At 41.3% G+C, this 15,241-nt stretch overlaps 4 protein-coding genes, 1 long non-coding RNA gene and 1 other non-coding gene across 9 annotated transcripts; 2 read left to right on the forward strand and 4 right to left on the reverse strand.

Moving 5' to 3' along the window:
* Nucleotides 1-213: 213 nt before the first annotated feature.
* Nucleotides 214-1,827, reverse strand: LOC135679296 (myb-related protein 306-like). Its single transcript, XM_065192844.1, has 3 exons — nucleotides 1,403-1,827; nucleotides 1,176-1,305; nucleotides 214-1,104 (listed from the first exon to the last, which is right to left on the reverse strand). Exons 1-3 carry the CDS (start codon nucleotides 1,533-1,535, stop codon nucleotides 462-464), a joined length of 906 nt encoding a protein of 301 aa, XP_065048916.1. The 5' UTR covers nucleotides 1,536-1,827; the 3' UTR covers nucleotides 214-461.
* A 2,888-nt stretch (nucleotides 1,828-4,715) lies between these two features.
* LOC135679298 (uncharacterized) lies at nucleotides 4,716-5,683 on the reverse strand. Its single transcript, XR_010515210.1, has 2 exons — nucleotides 5,544-5,683; nucleotides 4,716-5,442 (listed from the first exon to the last, which is right to left on the reverse strand). It is a non-coding gene; the product is annotated as an uncharacterized LOC135679298 (long non-coding RNA).
* On the forward strand, nucleotides 5,157-7,732 carry LOC135584738 (uncharacterized). Of its 3 annotated transcripts, XM_065192846.1 has the most exons (5): nucleotides 5,157-5,297; nucleotides 5,389-6,479; nucleotides 6,585-6,995; nucleotides 7,063-7,292; nucleotides 7,363-7,732. In XM_065192846.1, the coding sequence occupies exons 1-5, from the start codon at nucleotides 5,212-5,214 to the stop codon at nucleotides 7,612-7,614; spliced, it is 2,070 nt and encodes a 689-aa protein (XP_065048918.1). In that variant the 5' UTR covers nucleotides 5,157-5,211; the 3' UTR covers nucleotides 7,615-7,732. The 3 variants fall into 3 exon arrangements, with proteins under 3 accessions (XP_065048918.1, XP_065048917.1, XP_065048919.1); XM_065192845.1 differs by having other exon boundaries at nucleotides 7,063-7,732; XM_065192847.1 differs by lacking the exon at nucleotides 7,363-7,732 and having other exon boundaries at nucleotides 7,052-7,292.
* Nucleotides 7,733-8,770: 1,038 nt separating this feature from the next.
* Nucleotides 8,771-8,851, reverse strand: TRNAL-CAG (transfer RNA leucine (anticodon CAG)). The gene has a single exon. It is a non-coding gene; the product is annotated as a tRNA-Leu (tRNA).
* A 414-nt stretch (nucleotides 8,852-9,265) lies between these two features.
* LOC103992967 (extracellular ribonuclease LE-like) lies at nucleotides 9,266-12,399 on the forward strand. 2 transcript variants are annotated; one of them, XM_065192849.1, is made up of 5 exons: nucleotides 9,266-9,424; nucleotides 9,509-9,664; nucleotides 9,744-9,942; nucleotides 10,020-10,205; nucleotides 12,258-12,399. In XM_065192849.1, the coding sequence occupies exons 1-5, from the start codon at nucleotides 9,287-9,289 to the stop codon at nucleotides 12,287-12,289; spliced, it is 711 nt and encodes a 236-aa protein (XP_065048921.1). In that variant the 5' UTR covers nucleotides 9,266-9,286; the 3' UTR covers nucleotides 12,290-12,399. The 2 variants fall into 2 exon arrangements, with proteins under 2 accessions (XP_065048921.1, XP_009411173.3); XM_009412898.3 differs by lacking the exon at nucleotides 12,258-12,399 and having other exon boundaries at nucleotides 10,020-10,294.
* LOC135679299 (uncharacterized) lies at nucleotides 12,055-15,088 on the reverse strand. Its single transcript, XM_065192850.1, has 4 exons — nucleotides 14,969-15,088; nucleotides 14,716-14,785; nucleotides 13,049-13,205; nucleotides 12,055-12,832 (listed from the first exon to the last, which is right to left on the reverse strand). Exons 2-4 carry the CDS (start codon nucleotides 14,761-14,763, stop codon nucleotides 12,336-12,338), a joined length of 702 nt encoding a protein of 233 aa, XP_065048922.1. The 5' UTR covers nucleotides 14,764-14,785; nucleotides 14,969-15,088; the 3' UTR covers nucleotides 12,055-12,335.
* Between the last annotated feature and the right edge of the window lie 153 nt (nucleotides 15,089-15,241).

Here is a 15,241-nt window from a genome sequence, read left to right on the forward strand (position 1 = left end):
ATGTACACCCAACGCATTGACCACATTCATGACAGACCACTGCATGCAGTAAGCGGTCACAGAGAATCCAATTTGATGATTTGTTTTCTAGACAAACTTGAAGTGCATGGAGATAAGATACTGTTCGTGATCTGTAGTTGGTGTCAGCACATGAACATGATCTCTCATCACACCACTGGCTGTGTGTGTCATCCATGCAAGGTCATCATGTCGTGTTCGACAAGGAGCAAGACACTCAATGATCTAGCACAAGTATACTACACTTATATGAGTACATGAATCCTCCTTCGCCCCACATATCTTATACAGGCTGAACAAAGCTCACACCACTCAAACTGAAGAAGAGGATCGAAGATGACAATTAGTCCGTTGTTGTGATTGCAGCAAACTTTGCGTGATAGGGTTCGTGTGAAGTTCGTTGGAATTTACACCTTGAGCTATTTCTGTGATCCGATCTCCCTCTATAGCAACTCAGCGGCAGCGTCGCATAGTGGGATGTCAACCGGGCATGCTCCTCCCTGTTCGAAGGTTTCGTCAAAGAGCCATGTCTCGAGCAAGGAAATGGGGATCGGAGCTTCGGTGTCCAGCTTGATCTGGCGTTGGAAAAGGTTGCTCTCCGATACCTCGGGCGTCGACGTCTCCATCTTGAACAATGAGTCGAGTCCCTCCGGCGATACTTCGGCGCTCTTGCTTGCCATCGTAGCCGAGCCCTCGGTGGAGGCTGAGCCGGCGCCACCCACCATGTCGCTTGCCGAAGCAGCTCGCGTCTTCGGGGAATTCTTCATCCATCCTTCGAGTAATCGAGAGATGTTCTCGGTGCTCGAGGCGTAGGTGGTAGTGGTGGCGGATGATGCGCCGGCGTGCGGATTCTGCAGGGACAGGGCCTCGCCAAGGGCTTGCTTGGCCATGTGGATGTCGGTTTGGACCGTCGTCTCCCACAGGCCTTTGGAGAAGGGGTAGTAGTTCGCCGAGAGAACAGCGTTCATGGTACCGTCGTCTTGGCCGCCCTGGATCTTCCTCAGCTTCTTCTTCAGATGGGTGTTCCAGAAGTTCTTGATGTCGTTGTCCGTCCTCTCCGGGAGATACGAAGCTATGGCTGCCCATCTGCATGCACGATCAGATCTCAATTACAGAGCCGGCCGGGCGGACAAAGGGATTCACACATTGGGATGCACCTGTTGCCGAGAAGAGCTTGGAGATGGATGATGAGCCTCTCCTCCTGATCTGTGAAGTTGCCGCGCTTGATGCCCGGCCTGAGGTAATTAGTCCATCGAAGCCTGCAACTCTTGCTGCATCGCATCAGACCTGGCCGTAGAAAAGGACAAAGGACTCGATCAAATCCCTGAAACCCTTCAGATCTAAGCACCCGAGTTCATGGAACATATCGAAGGAGCTCGATCACCTGTGTTGGTAGGCACAGCTCTCCAGTTGCCAGGGCCATGCTCCTGGATGTAGGAGACAAGGACCAGGTCCTCTTCCGGAGTCCATGGCCCCTTCTTCACCCCTACTTTATCGCAGCAAGGTGGTCTTCCCATGCCGGGAACTCCTCCTCCTCTTCCTCCCCCAGAAGCCACACCGAGAGCCGGCAGAAGTCCAAGGCAGCGTAAGTAACCTGGACACTGACACACACACACACACACGAACAAGAGACCAGATGATGCAAGGAATTGTCCGCTATCTTTTGACCCTAAGAAGAGGCAAAAGGAAAGAGAGGCGGAGATGGAGGAGGCGGAGGAGGAGGTCAAAAGAGGACAGCAAGTAGCATTTACTCCCGAGGAGGGGACTTGTGAGCTCAGCTAAGCTTGCTTGGTGGATGAACACCCCCCACACCCCCGTCTCTCTCTGCAAAGGCCGAGCATTGAATGAGGCTGCGCCGGGGAAAACCCTTATCATGACACTGCTTTGAAGCTTAGATTCGGAGGCCATTTGTCCTCAAGCATGTCTTAGTTATCCTCAGTAACAACTACCAGGGTTAACAGCTCGGAGTTGTCTTGATGATGATGATGGCTTTCTTGTCCTGCAGAAACCCTAGCCATTTATTGCATGCAATTACTGCATGTTTAGGGTGATGTGTTCCCATACGGTGCATGAGATGTTGGGTGAGGACTTGCAGTCTTAAGAGCAGAGAGCGTGCGGTTTATCTACTCAACACCCTCACACTGTGTTCTTGGAACTCCTTTGGAGAACACATCATGCACCTGTATGTATCTGAGAGGATTGCTGGCCGGAGTAAATGAAGGATGACAAATAATTATCTTTCTTAATACATTAGGATATAAATATATGACACCATAATAAATGATAACATAGTCATTTACGTAGTATAATTCTTCATATTCTCATATCTATACCTTTGATCAATTAGCATACTCTATCACAAAATCACTTGCTCATAAGGTATTATACTCACATCGCTACGAGGTCGAAATCGAAATCTTAATCTTTCATGAGGACATGATAGAAGATCACTGATTATAGTAAATCAATGATCCCAGTAAATTAAGATATATTATATTTCTTAATCAATCTATGATTTAAGGAGATATGGGCTAGAGTGCATTTATTCATTACTATTTTGACAAGATAGTGACATGGGCATGGATGGGCCATCCGATCTGAATGGAAGATTGGAGTCAACCTAATGCCTTGGGTCATATGGTTGACCACATTACAATGTCATAGGCCTCCTCCAGTAGCCCAATTAGCATTGGAGATCAAAATGTTATACACCAACTTGATCATATTGATGTCTTAGTCTTATTAGATTTTGATAAGTAAAAGTTGTTTATAGGGCTTTACCTCATCGAATGTTGGTAGATGCATGAATGGTGGATCATGTCAAGAATCCATCATCATCCTTCCATGTGGAAGACATGAATGAAGAGGAGCCCTATGTTCTTAAAGAGAGCTGTCCTTGGACTCCATCAATGGCCACCATGTGCTGCTAACTCGATGCAAGGCATGGCAGATGGGCACAGATCAGGTGCTAAAGGGAGAAGAGGAAGAATATTACACATGCATGGTTGTAGACTGTCCTGTTGCCAAACCTTGGAGATCAATGGGAAGGATATCCCACTGAGGTTGGTGGTGATGACAACCAATGGATGATTTTATTATGTCACGAAATCTATTGGTATTACTATCTAACAATGGTCTCATAGATCAATGGGAAGGATATCCCACTGACGTTAGTGGTGATGACAACCAATGGACGATTTTACTATGTCGTGTTACTATCTAACAATGATCCGATTTTTATTTTTTATATTACGATGGATCAAATTTACGTCATATAATTATAGCATCATTGTGAAAAATTAACCTTCATGATAATATTCACCTTGAAAATTCAAGTTAATGATGATTACTCATAGCGAACATTATGATAATGTAGCTTAAAATTTTGGCTAATGATCAAAAGATAATTATCTAATGGAGGTTAAGTAATATATGTACACATACATATAAATGAGGGGATAAATACAAACATCATTATTTTTGAAAGGATGTATATATTTATATAATTTTGAAAAAAAATATTAGAGAGAAATGAACAATACCAATAAGTAGTAAAATATTTTTTCCATCAATAAGTTATGTACAAATAAATATATTTTAAATATTTATTTTAAAATAATATTTCTTAATATATAGGTAAAGCTTCATGTTTAGGAAATTCTTATTAAATCTTCCCTCACCTATCATCAAACAAGTAATGAATACTAATTGTATCATTGCTGCTAAACATAGTATATATAAATGACATGTCCATTAGAGAGCAAAGGAAGTTTCAATAAAGCAAAAGAAATCTTGAGAAAGAAGATAGTATATTTTTATAAGAATATTTCATAACCAGTCATATGAAATCAATAATAGAATGTATTGCCTTTGGAGTTGAGAAATGATGTATTCATCCAACATCAATCATAGTTATAAAAAGGAAGACATTCCCAATATTATTTCATGTGAGGAATCTCTCTTGCAATCTTGTTCTAAGGGTCCCACAGTTGAGGTGGTCATGACCTCATCCTTGCAAAACCCTAATCATGTTACACTGCATGGTTCTTCTTTGTGATGAATGGTTGTTGTTGAGTGTGGCTTCCTCTTTTCCATTTCCTTTTCCTTTTCCTTTCACATGTTGTGCAATCCATCTTTAGCTTGCTATGGTTGTCAAAGTCCAAAAGATGCATAGATGTGGGTCCAGAATTTTTGTTTCTTTTTTTCTATTTTATGATAGAAGCTTTTTATTCATTAATTAAAAATAATAATAAAGATATTTGATTGATGAGGACAGGTACATATTTCCTGTTGTGAAAGATCTTGATTCAACCAAAGCCACAATCAACCCAACTTGATCTTAATTGCCACATAATGTCTTGTCAACATGAATAACCCCTAAACATGGACATCATCCATTCCAATTTCCACAAAAAAATCTCAATAAATTATACATCAATTAAAAATAATTTTTAGTCATCATCTCAATTTTGCTATTGTGTACATGCATGCATTAAACTTTAAATCAGTGTAGTTATTCATCTAAACTATTCCTAATAAAAAAATCATATATAATTTTTTTATGCATATAAGTACTGAACTTTGATTTAGAGAAATGAATATGAAAATGACTTATTTTGGGGGGATGCATGATTGATGTTCCACAACAAGGAACACCCATCTTGGTCTCTGCATGGAATGTGGCAATGAGGCCAAGGTTGTATGCCAAGTCAATGATTCTAAGGTTGTCTGTGATTTGTATCAATTTGCAGATGAGTTAGGTGAACCCAATTAAGGTTCTTGAATGAATCCATTGTGGACCATGAAGATGATGACCTCCACAGGATTCACAGAGGTAAAACCGAGATGATGGGAGGGGTTGATGGACTGGTTGTTGCAGGTTGGCTCGGTCAAGCCTCTCATCTGGATTCTCTCTTCCTCACTACACTTGGCAGGCCAACAGCATCGGAGAGCATTCGGCAACCATGGCTGATGGGAAGCCTCACCTTCTTCTTTGTCTACCATCACATCTTTCGGGTGGGAGTTCCACTTCCGGTTTACCCGTTTGCTTCGGTTGCTCGAGTTCTTTTGAGGTTTATTGCTCTGTTGTTGCAGGTGAAGTGTCCATTTACTCTTGCTTGAGGTGGAGATAATGGTGGGTGGACTTCTCTCTTGATGAACAGAGAGTTGGCGGATGACATGTTCTGTTGAGAAATGGCGCTCCTTGGTTTCTGTTGCTGCTTCTTTCTTGTCTATCTTCTGATCGTTTTGATCAGCTTCATCGTCGATCACGCTTTCAGGTAAGGGAGTAGTGGGAGCTGCTGCTGCTGCTTCGTTCCTCTGCGGCTGTATGTTGAGAGAGCTTGCTGTTTCGGTTTGTGTTGCGTGCAGAGATAGGGGAGGAGGAGCTTCGCAGAGAGATGAGCGCGAAGGTCCGCCTGAATCCTTGGGGGAGAAAGAGGAATCGTGCGTCAGGTTTAAGTTCCAGCATCAGATATCGAATTACCAGAGAGGCAATTGCGATGAGGAACCAGAAGCTGCGGTACCTGTTGATGGAGGAGATGAGTCTTCTCACGGCCTCTCGTCCGAGAAAGACTTCCGCGGGTTCATGGAAGAGCCGAAAGCCACAACCTCTTGTACCGAGCTCGATTCAGGAGCAGCAGCAGCTGCTGCTGATGATGATGCCGTGCACAATGCCAGCGATTCGATCGAGATCAAGGACAAGATATTGCTGGGAAATTCTGAGGTCGTGGAAGAGAATGGAGCATGTTCTTTGTCGGAGGAATTCTCCGGCTTCGATTCGGAGACCGACTCCATTAGCATGAGCGATGGTTACTCGGTGCACGACCTCGTCGTGGACTCAGATGGTTTCTTGTCCGAGAGAGACTTCGATGGAGAAGAAGAACAGCTGCGGAAGAGTCTGAACCAAGAAGAAGAAGAAGAAGAAGAAGAAGAAGAAGAAGAAGAAGAAGAAGAAGAAGAAGCTGATGAAGCTGATGACAGGCTTCAAGAAACAACGAATCTGACATGTTCTCATGCACCCCAAATCGAGTTCACCGATTCCAGCGACGACGATCTTGATTCGACGAGCAGAGGTTGCAGTCCTATGAAAAGCCCTGAGGAAGTCCTCGATGCAGAAGAGGCAGGAGACGAACCAGATGCTGCTGCTGATGAGTCGGAGAAGAAGAATCAGTTCAAGGTGTCAGGAGACGAGGAGTACAGCGAGCTGGAGCTGCTCTGGGAGCACCAGGACCTGATAGAACAGCTGAGGATGGAGCTGAGGAGAGCGAGGGACATCGGTCTGCCGACGATTCTGGAGGAGTCAGAGAGCCCCCGAACAGTGGAGGATCTGAAGCCATTAAAGATGGACGAGAGCTTCCTTCACGAGGATCCACTGGACGAGCTGCACAGGGCTTACAGGAGCTACAGGGAGAGGATGAGGAAGTTCGACATCCTCAACTACCAGAAAATGTACGCAATAGGTCAGTCCAAATCCTTCTCCTCCTCCTCCTCCTCTCTCTCTCTTCCTCTCGCCATTGATTACATGCAGTAATTAGTAACCATCAGCGTTCCTCCTCAATTTCCAGGTTTCCTGCAGGTGAAGGATCCTCTCAGATCACTGGGGCCTCGAAAGACATTAGCCTTAGCAATCTCATCCATCCTCTCCCAAAGCTTCTGGTCGATTCGTCGCAAACCCAGCTCCGAACCTTCAGACAAGTTCATCAAGGAGCTTCAGAGTGACCTGGAAGTGGTGTACGTTGGCCAGACATGCCTGTCATGGGAGTTCTTGAGATGGCAGTACGAGAAAGCTCGGGAATTGCCGGAATCCGATCCATACCGAAGCCACCACTTCAATCAAGTGGCAGGAGAATTCCAACAGTTCCAAGTGGTCATCCAGAGATTCGTCGAGAACGAAACATTTCAAGGGCCGAGGCTGCCAAACTACATCAGAAACCGATGCGTTCTCCGAAATCTTCTCCAAGTTCCTTTGATCAGAGGTAAGCAACCTCCGAACCGCATCTGTTGCTCCTGCAAACCATCAACCGAAGGCCAGTTTTGTTGCAGAGGATGGAGCGAGAGAGAAGATGGAGGATCACCACAAGGGATGCTATGACATCACAAGTGAGATGATAGAAGATGCCATGGAGGAATCCATCAGGATCTTCTGGGAATTTGTCAAGGCAGACAAGGATGAAACCCCAGGTATTCTGAAAGGGTTCATGGGAGCTCATGTCGACCTGCAAGACCCATCAGACTTTGACCTCATGGAAGACATCCAATCCGATCTCCGCAAGGTGGTGCATGCTTCTCCAGTTCTTCAACTGTCTCTACTCTTCTCCTGTAATCTCCTCTTGTTTGGTGCAGAAAGAGAAGAAGCTCAAAGACATTGTAAGAACTGGCAACTGCATAGTCAAGAAGTTCAAAAGGCCAAAGGAAGATCGATCAAATCAGGACCTTTTCTTCTCCCAAGTAGACCTGAAGCTGGTGGCAAGAGTGCTGAGAATGTCTACAATCACAACCGATCAATTGGTGTGGTGCCACAAGAAACTGAGCAAGATTAGCATGGTGGAGAGAAAGATCTACAGGGAGCCTTCCTTCTTGCTATTCCCATGTTGATCTACACAGAAAGATTCATTAAAATTCTTTCTTACAGCATCAATTTCTGTACGAAAATTGGTGTGTTCTCCACACATTGTTAGGCAAGATGTCACCTTCAACAAATGTGAATCCAAAACCTGAATTGGTCAACAACAACAAGCTGTTTCCCTTCTCTCAGAAAACAGAGTCTCTTGCGTTGTTCTCAGAAAACATCATCTGCTGGGTGATGATTAGATCGAGTATGGCACATCAATGGATGATTAGATGTGATACGACGAGGACTGGATCACCATGGCAGGCTGGGGGGGGGGGGAGGAGGAGAAAGTAATCTTGGACTCCTCGTCGTCACCGATGATGGAGAATGACACGGGGTGAGGACAAGGAGGCCGTTGTTGGATCTCTCTTTGCGGACGGAATCGACAGAGCGGAGAAAGCGATGCACAACAGTGACGAAGCCCGTGGATGGGACCTCGGGCGCGGGCTGTAACACCACCAGTGGGAACTAAGGGACAGCCGTGGTTCACATGCCGTCTGTTGTTGCTGGTTGCCGCCATTAATGAGAGCTTGGAGCCTTGCAAGCAAGCTCATATGGTTGCTTCCGAGGGATCACAGGAGGTGGATTATGGCTGCGTTTTCTGGCACCAGAAAGAACAAAGGCCAAAGTCTCAGAGCACTCACACAAAGACTTCATCTTCTTCCTCCGAGCCCGAGCTATGACTTCCATTTGCACGACTCTCTGCGATCATAAAGAACAGTCAATAAAGAAACACACACTCCCTCTACCAAAAAAAAAAAGAAAGAGGAAAAGAATCTGAAAATAAATTTAGATTGAAGATCTGAAAATTACTGTACTTCAAAAAACATATTTGAAATCTTATGCTGATTATATATATGTCATAAATCTCATAAATCTCTTTAGAGTAGATAAAAAGCTTAGGCTTCTTATTTTTAGTTTACATTAACCTAATTAACTAGTAATTCATGGAAATGTCTTTTCTAGTTATTAAAGACGAAGAAAATAGAAAATATTATTTGATTTATATAAAAAATAAAAAGCAATTTTATTTAAATAAAAATAAAAATATTTTTTTGGTTATTAAAGAGAGGGAAAATGAGAAAAATTATGAATTGATTTCAATAGAATTGTAACCAATATAAATAAAATAATATATTGTGTCAACAATGGGATTCGAACCCATGCCCTTTCGGACCAGTACCTGAAACTGGCGCCTTAGACCAACTCGGCCATCTTGACTTTGTTGTGATAGTGATGATCTTTCTAATATTTATCTTCTAAATGCGGAAGAATCACATGTCTTTCTCGCTGCTTTTGTACGTGACATTGCCATCTTTTCCACGTACTACTCTGGCCACAATTTCTCCGAGCAAACTGGACGCTTCGGTTGCGTACAATCTGTTTGATTGAATGACAAGCTCAGCTAGGGATTGGATTTTGGTGAACTCATTCAGATAATACTTCCACTGCTACTGCAGAACAATGTAGCAGGGATTAAGAAGAGGGGCGTCGTTCGTGTGAACACATCCACAGGATGGCGGCGATCGCCCTCTCGTCTCCGTCGTCTCCTGTCCACGAATTAATACAGACCGACGTGTGAAGGATCAGCACCTCATCATGCAGACGTGGGGTGTACGTCTCTTCCTTTCCTCTTCCACAGCCTCGCCCATAAGTATGGCGACGCAGACAGCTGCAGCACGTACTCGTCGCCTTCACCCCGAGATGAAGCCTTCCGTAACCCTTCTTCTGCTTCTTCTTCTTCTTCCCCTCCTGGCTGCCCAAGATTTCGACTTCTTCTACTTCGTTCAACAGGTCCGCTAGTAGTGATCGATCTTTCTTCTTCTTCTTCTTCTTCTTCTTCTTAATGCTTCGATGCTAACCATGTTCTCCATGCAGTGGCCGGGCTCGTACTGCGACACCAAGCAAAGCTGCTGCTACCCTTCCACCGGGAAACCAGCGGCCGACTTCGGCATCCACGGGCTGTGGCCCAACTACAACGATGGCTCGTACCCGTCGAATTGCGACCCTAAGAGGCCTTACAATGCGTCGGAGGTGCTTCGTTTTCGTCTCCTCTGCCGCTGTTGATGCTTGTCGCACGGTCCTGTGACATGCATGGATTCTTGATGTGCAGATCAACGATCTAATGGGGAGAATGCGATCGAGCTGGCCAACCCTAGCTTGCCCCAGCGGCGACGGCTCCCGTTTCTGGAGCCACGAGTGGGAGAAACACGGCACCTGCTCGGCGTCCGTCCTCGACCAGCACTCCTACTTCCAAACAGCTCTCGACCTCAAGAAGCGAGTCAACCTCCTCAAGCTTCTGCAAGACGCAGGTACGTACCACAAGCTTGTGGCTTCCTCCAAAGGATGGCATGCATGACGCCATGGTGCTTGCTGCATGCTGTTGCAGGTGTTCGACCAGACGGCGGCTTTTACGGCCTGGGGGACATATCTAGCGCCATCGGAGATGCCATCGGCTACGCTCCCGGAATCGAGTGCAACGCCAATGAATTCGGGAACAGGCAACTGTATCAGATCTACGTGTGTGTGGATACTTCGGGGAAGGAGCTCATCCGGTGTCCTGTCTACCCTACGAGTAAGTGCTCTTCCCGAATCGAGTTCCCTCCGTTTTGAGATGTCAACTTATATGTATCTAATAATAAATATTATTTCGCAACAAAGCTACTTCAAGAATCCCATAAACATATGCCAAAATAAATAGAATCTATCCCTTATATATATATATATATATAAAGATAGTAAGATTATTCATCTCTGATGTAGCTCAAATAAAATAAAAAAATTATAAATAGATATTAAATCTGTAATTTTTTAATAATTTTTTTTAAAAGAAGAGATATATGTTAAATAATTCTTAGTTTTATTATTCATAAATAAGAAGATAATATGTAAGTTAAAGAGGGCTTTTTATGTGCTCAAATATGCCCTGCAAACATGAAATTGTCTAATCGATATTTATTTTTATTTAAAATAATTTTTATGAATGCCCATTTAAATATATTTTTTTATATAAAAACTAACTCTAAATGCTTGTATGCAGATGATTTAATTTTTATTATCAATAATCTCTCCATGATTAAAGATTTTAAATGAAAAAAGAGTTTGAGCTGATTGACTTTGGCCTAATGATATTTAGTGGGCATCAAAGTTATATGAGATAATAAAAACTATTTATTTCATGAACATATTATGCAAAGGAGATTCTAAAAAAGTTCTTCATAAAAGATTAAGTAAATTTATGAAAAATTCAAAAACATCTCATTTGAATGTTGCTAAGGGGATATTATGATATAATAAAGGAATAATTAACTATGACATATTCTACTCCTCATGTAAGAAGCTATATTTTATTAAATATAGTGAGATTTGTATTTTATCTGGGTGAATATGCATTCATATAGTTTTTGAAGAAACATTTTAAAAATATCAATATGGATATAGTAGCCTCTTTTATTTGTAATGCAATTTACTTCATGTAGTTCATATATAATAAGAAAATCCTATCAAGATTAATATTGATAATAAGTTAGTTATTATCCTAACAAAGGGTCTAATCTATCATGAAAGATCGAAGTACGTTGATACAAGATTTTATTTTATAAAAGATTATGTCAAAAAATAAAGAAATAAGTGATATATATACTCACAAAGCCGTTCAATTTTGAAGTATTTCTACAAATATGAATGAAACTTGATATGAAATAAGTTTAAGAGGGATGAATATTGAAATTAAACTTGTGTCGATCCTTCCCCCAAGTACCAGAAAGAAATTTATTATTCTAAGAAGTGAAACACATTAAAGAGCATATAAGAATGAACTAAATTGACTATTAATTATTGAAAGATGAAAAAAAGTCTAGAAAAGATATTCATATTAAATGTAATGAATATGAAGTATTTATGGAGAATATATAAACCCTATGTATTGGGTCACGAAGATCATAGTCTTGAAGTTATGGTGAGTTTACTTTTAATAAAATTGCGACTTTGATAGGTTTTACAATAGAGTCAATGAGCTTGAAAAAGATAAGTGGTAGCACTAAGGACGCTAGGATTTAATAAATCTAGATAAGTATAAAATAATTAAGAAAAACAAGAAGAGTTAGAAGACCCACTTTGGATGGAAGGATCAAAAATAAAATATTTCAAGAGATAGTCATAAATAAAATATAATCAAAGGGTTAGATCAATCGTATTCCCTGAGTTAATACATCACTGATGCTTTAAAGATAAGGCACATTAATCACTAATATTCTTAGCCTTGAACAATGAAATGATAATCGAGTGGATGGTTGTTGTTGACGAGAGCTACGTTGGAATGATGGCGTTGTTTCTTTTGATGATGGTGTTATTGATGTAATAGTGATGATATTACTGTGATGGTTGAGGATGAAGAGAGAAGAAGAAAAAAAGAAAAAAATAGATAAAGATAAAACTTCTCACCCTTGAGAACTCCCTTATTATTGCTTATATATCACACCTAAGATCCTTAATGGCTATAAGCTCTCAGCTCTTCTTCAAGTGGCAAAAGAACAGAAGCCGTCTCAGCTACTCACTCAAGCTGTTGTACTTCCTAATCACTTTGGAAATCTTCGATGTTGTGATAAATTCTCCAGATTTTTCACAGTGCTGAGCTTGAGAAATTTCATGGACTGGTGAGGTTTCCTCGGCATTGGTAAAAGCAGCTGACACAGTACTATTAGCTTCAAAGTCCCATTTTATCTTGGAGTTTGGCAACATCCTTGAATGCTCCTAGTAACTGTTCTTCATGCTCACTAATGCAACTGCTCACAGCCTTCTCTATCTGTGTTCCACATTCCATCAGATCTACATTGTTTTGAACAGTTTGGAATGACAATGTAGAACAACTGTCTGAAGTAGCTGCTGGAGTGCCATCAAGTTTTGTCTTGCCCAATTCTTGGACATCAGCATCCATAACATCACACTTAGCTTCAACGGTCTGTGGCACACTAACTTCTTCCTCCAGTTTGGTTTCCAAGGTTTCATTCTTTCCAAGGACATTAGAACAATTTCCAGCAAGCATCAGAACAGAGGATTGTGGCTCTGAATGAGCATGATCAGCGAAAAGATTCATATCTGATTCGGCTTCAGAAGGTAGAAGACTCTCTTTTTGCTCAACAATTACATTGTGACATGGTAGTAGATTTGCCCGATTCGCGTCTTCCCGTGAATAAGCACCTACTGCTTCCCACGTACATGATACCGAATATTAGCCGAACTAGTATAATTGTTTTCAAAAATAGTAATTTCACAAGTAAGCAAGAAGAAGAAAAGCTAGAAAAGATGAGACCATATGAATGGAAAACATGATGAAATCAAGAAACTCCATAACAGATATAAGCATCTCAAAGAATTAAATTGCTCTAATTGAACTTGGTCACATGAAAAAACACCTACCGTTAAGTGATTGTTCTGCATCAAGAGAAATATAGGGATTTGATGCTTCTGCTGGTTCAGTTATGATTGGTAAAACATCAGATAGAATGAACTCTACTGCAGCATCAACATCTTCAGAATGTTCAACAGCGACAGCCCTAAGTATTCGGAGATCAATCTGCAGGGACGTAAAAAAGACACCAATTATAATGTCATTGATAGCAAAAGAGCAACCTAAATATCAAAATTCAACTTCCTCTGAATTTATAATTTACAAAGTCAAGATCCCAGGCAATCTTTAAATATCCAGACCTCAATTAATCAAACTAGCAATAGAACATATAAGGAATGAAGACTTCTTCTAATAAATAAGGTGGTGGATGTGGATGTGTCCTGCAGATATATTAACATCACAGTATATAACAATGTAAATTTCTGAAATGCATAAAGTTGTAACATTCTGCATAATGAAGCAAGAAAACAATTTTAGAATAATCAGCATTCGATGTTCAGGGTATTACAGTCTCCCCTGCTTAACCTTCCAAAGGCGAAAACCAGGGACATATCCACGATCATGAAGTCTAGTAGTTCTATGCAAGTCAATGAAACTCATAATTAAGTAACACATAAGGGCCTGATTGATGACATTGTGTAATGCACCATTCATTGGGAAATCACACCAAAAGGTACAAACTGATTTTACAAGTGTAAAACTTTGAACAAAGATCAGTGATTATTTCAACCTTGGAACTGTACACTGTCTCCACATTATCTCCATTCTGATCGTTTACGAAATTATGACCACTTGAATGATAGTCTTGTTATGATCTATAACATATTTCTACTAATGGTTTCACTAAAATGATGATTACAGTAATGCTGTCAGCAACACATTTTTTGAAATTTGACACTACTGCACTACAATTGTAAGGATTATTTCTTTTCTGCATAGAATGAATCTATAGTTTCCTAGTTTTTGTTGCTCCCTCTTTCTGGCACATACTAGTTTGATATTTATTCAAGCATATGAACTGAGGCTAATTATAATTGGAGTTGTAAATTGATGTTTTATCAGACTCATGCTCTTGTTGTTTCCTTCTTCTGTACTAAGTAAATTTTCCATCAGTTCCTAGAAAATTGGATGACAGAAGAGAAACCATTGATGTTGTTACCAATAATAACACAATAACATAGCATGCCGACCTATTTGAGGATCATATACAATTCACACAATAAATATTATACAATTTCTATAGTTCCACAAACTATTGTCCCGCATCTATGGGCATCATTCTTGTATTTGAGTAATTATAGTACTGGTCATGATTCTGACAAACACGACATCTGAACAACAATCATTCAGTTGGGGCTTACTATGCATTCCAATGAATCTCTGGTCAAGGCGTGATCTGATATTACTGTCTGAGGTTTGTTAACAAGATTTGAGATGGGGAGACCGTAATATCCCCGATCCAATTAACCTTACATTGGTGGAGGGCTGTAGTTTTGATTAATACATGAGTTCTTGAGTACTACTTTTGGGAATTATCCCATGATGTCCAACAGTAGAAACACGAGAAAGAACATGACACTAACTAGCACTAAAGCAATTCCAACAGTCAGACCTCCGTTTGGTTGGTGTCCATAAAAATGTCTTTTTTATTGATTATACTAACATGGCCTCATACCTGCGGGAAGACCTCCTGCAGAGCACGAAGCACTGACTTCAGAGTCATGAGTCGATAGCTAATACGCTCTCTGCAATAGACAAGTTGAGAACCAAATCAGTCGAGGCGAAATAGAAATCGATAAATCGAATTCCGATCACAACAAAAGGCACACAAAAGAAACACGATTGAATTCTCACCGGAAAAGATCCAAGAAACGAAAGGAAGAAAAAGGAGAACACGAGAAGGATGACCAAGGGTAAGGGAAAAGAACCTGTAGGGATATGGATCGATCGGAGAGGGCAAGCTAAGGAAGAGAGACGACTCGGGGTTGACTTGGAGATCAACGAAGCAAGCGACTTCAGCGGACTTCGTGCCCTTTCTTCGCCTATAAATAAGATATGAGAACATGGATTCGCGTAGGAATCACGGACGTATGCAAGAGATTCCTTGGTCGTGTGCGTTGCACGTGTGTCTGAAGAGACGCAAATTTATGTGGAAATTGGATTATTTTATTTAGGGTAATTTCTCACAAAGACCCTCTATT

This window comes from Musa acuminata, chromosome BXJ1-7, assembly GCF_036884655.1.
Source record: "Musa acuminata AAA Group cultivar baxijiao chromosome BXJ1-7, Cavendish_Baxijiao_AAA, whole genome shotgun sequence".
NCBI lineage: Eukaryota > Viridiplantae > Streptophyta > Magnoliopsida > Zingiberales > Musaceae > Musa > Musa acuminata.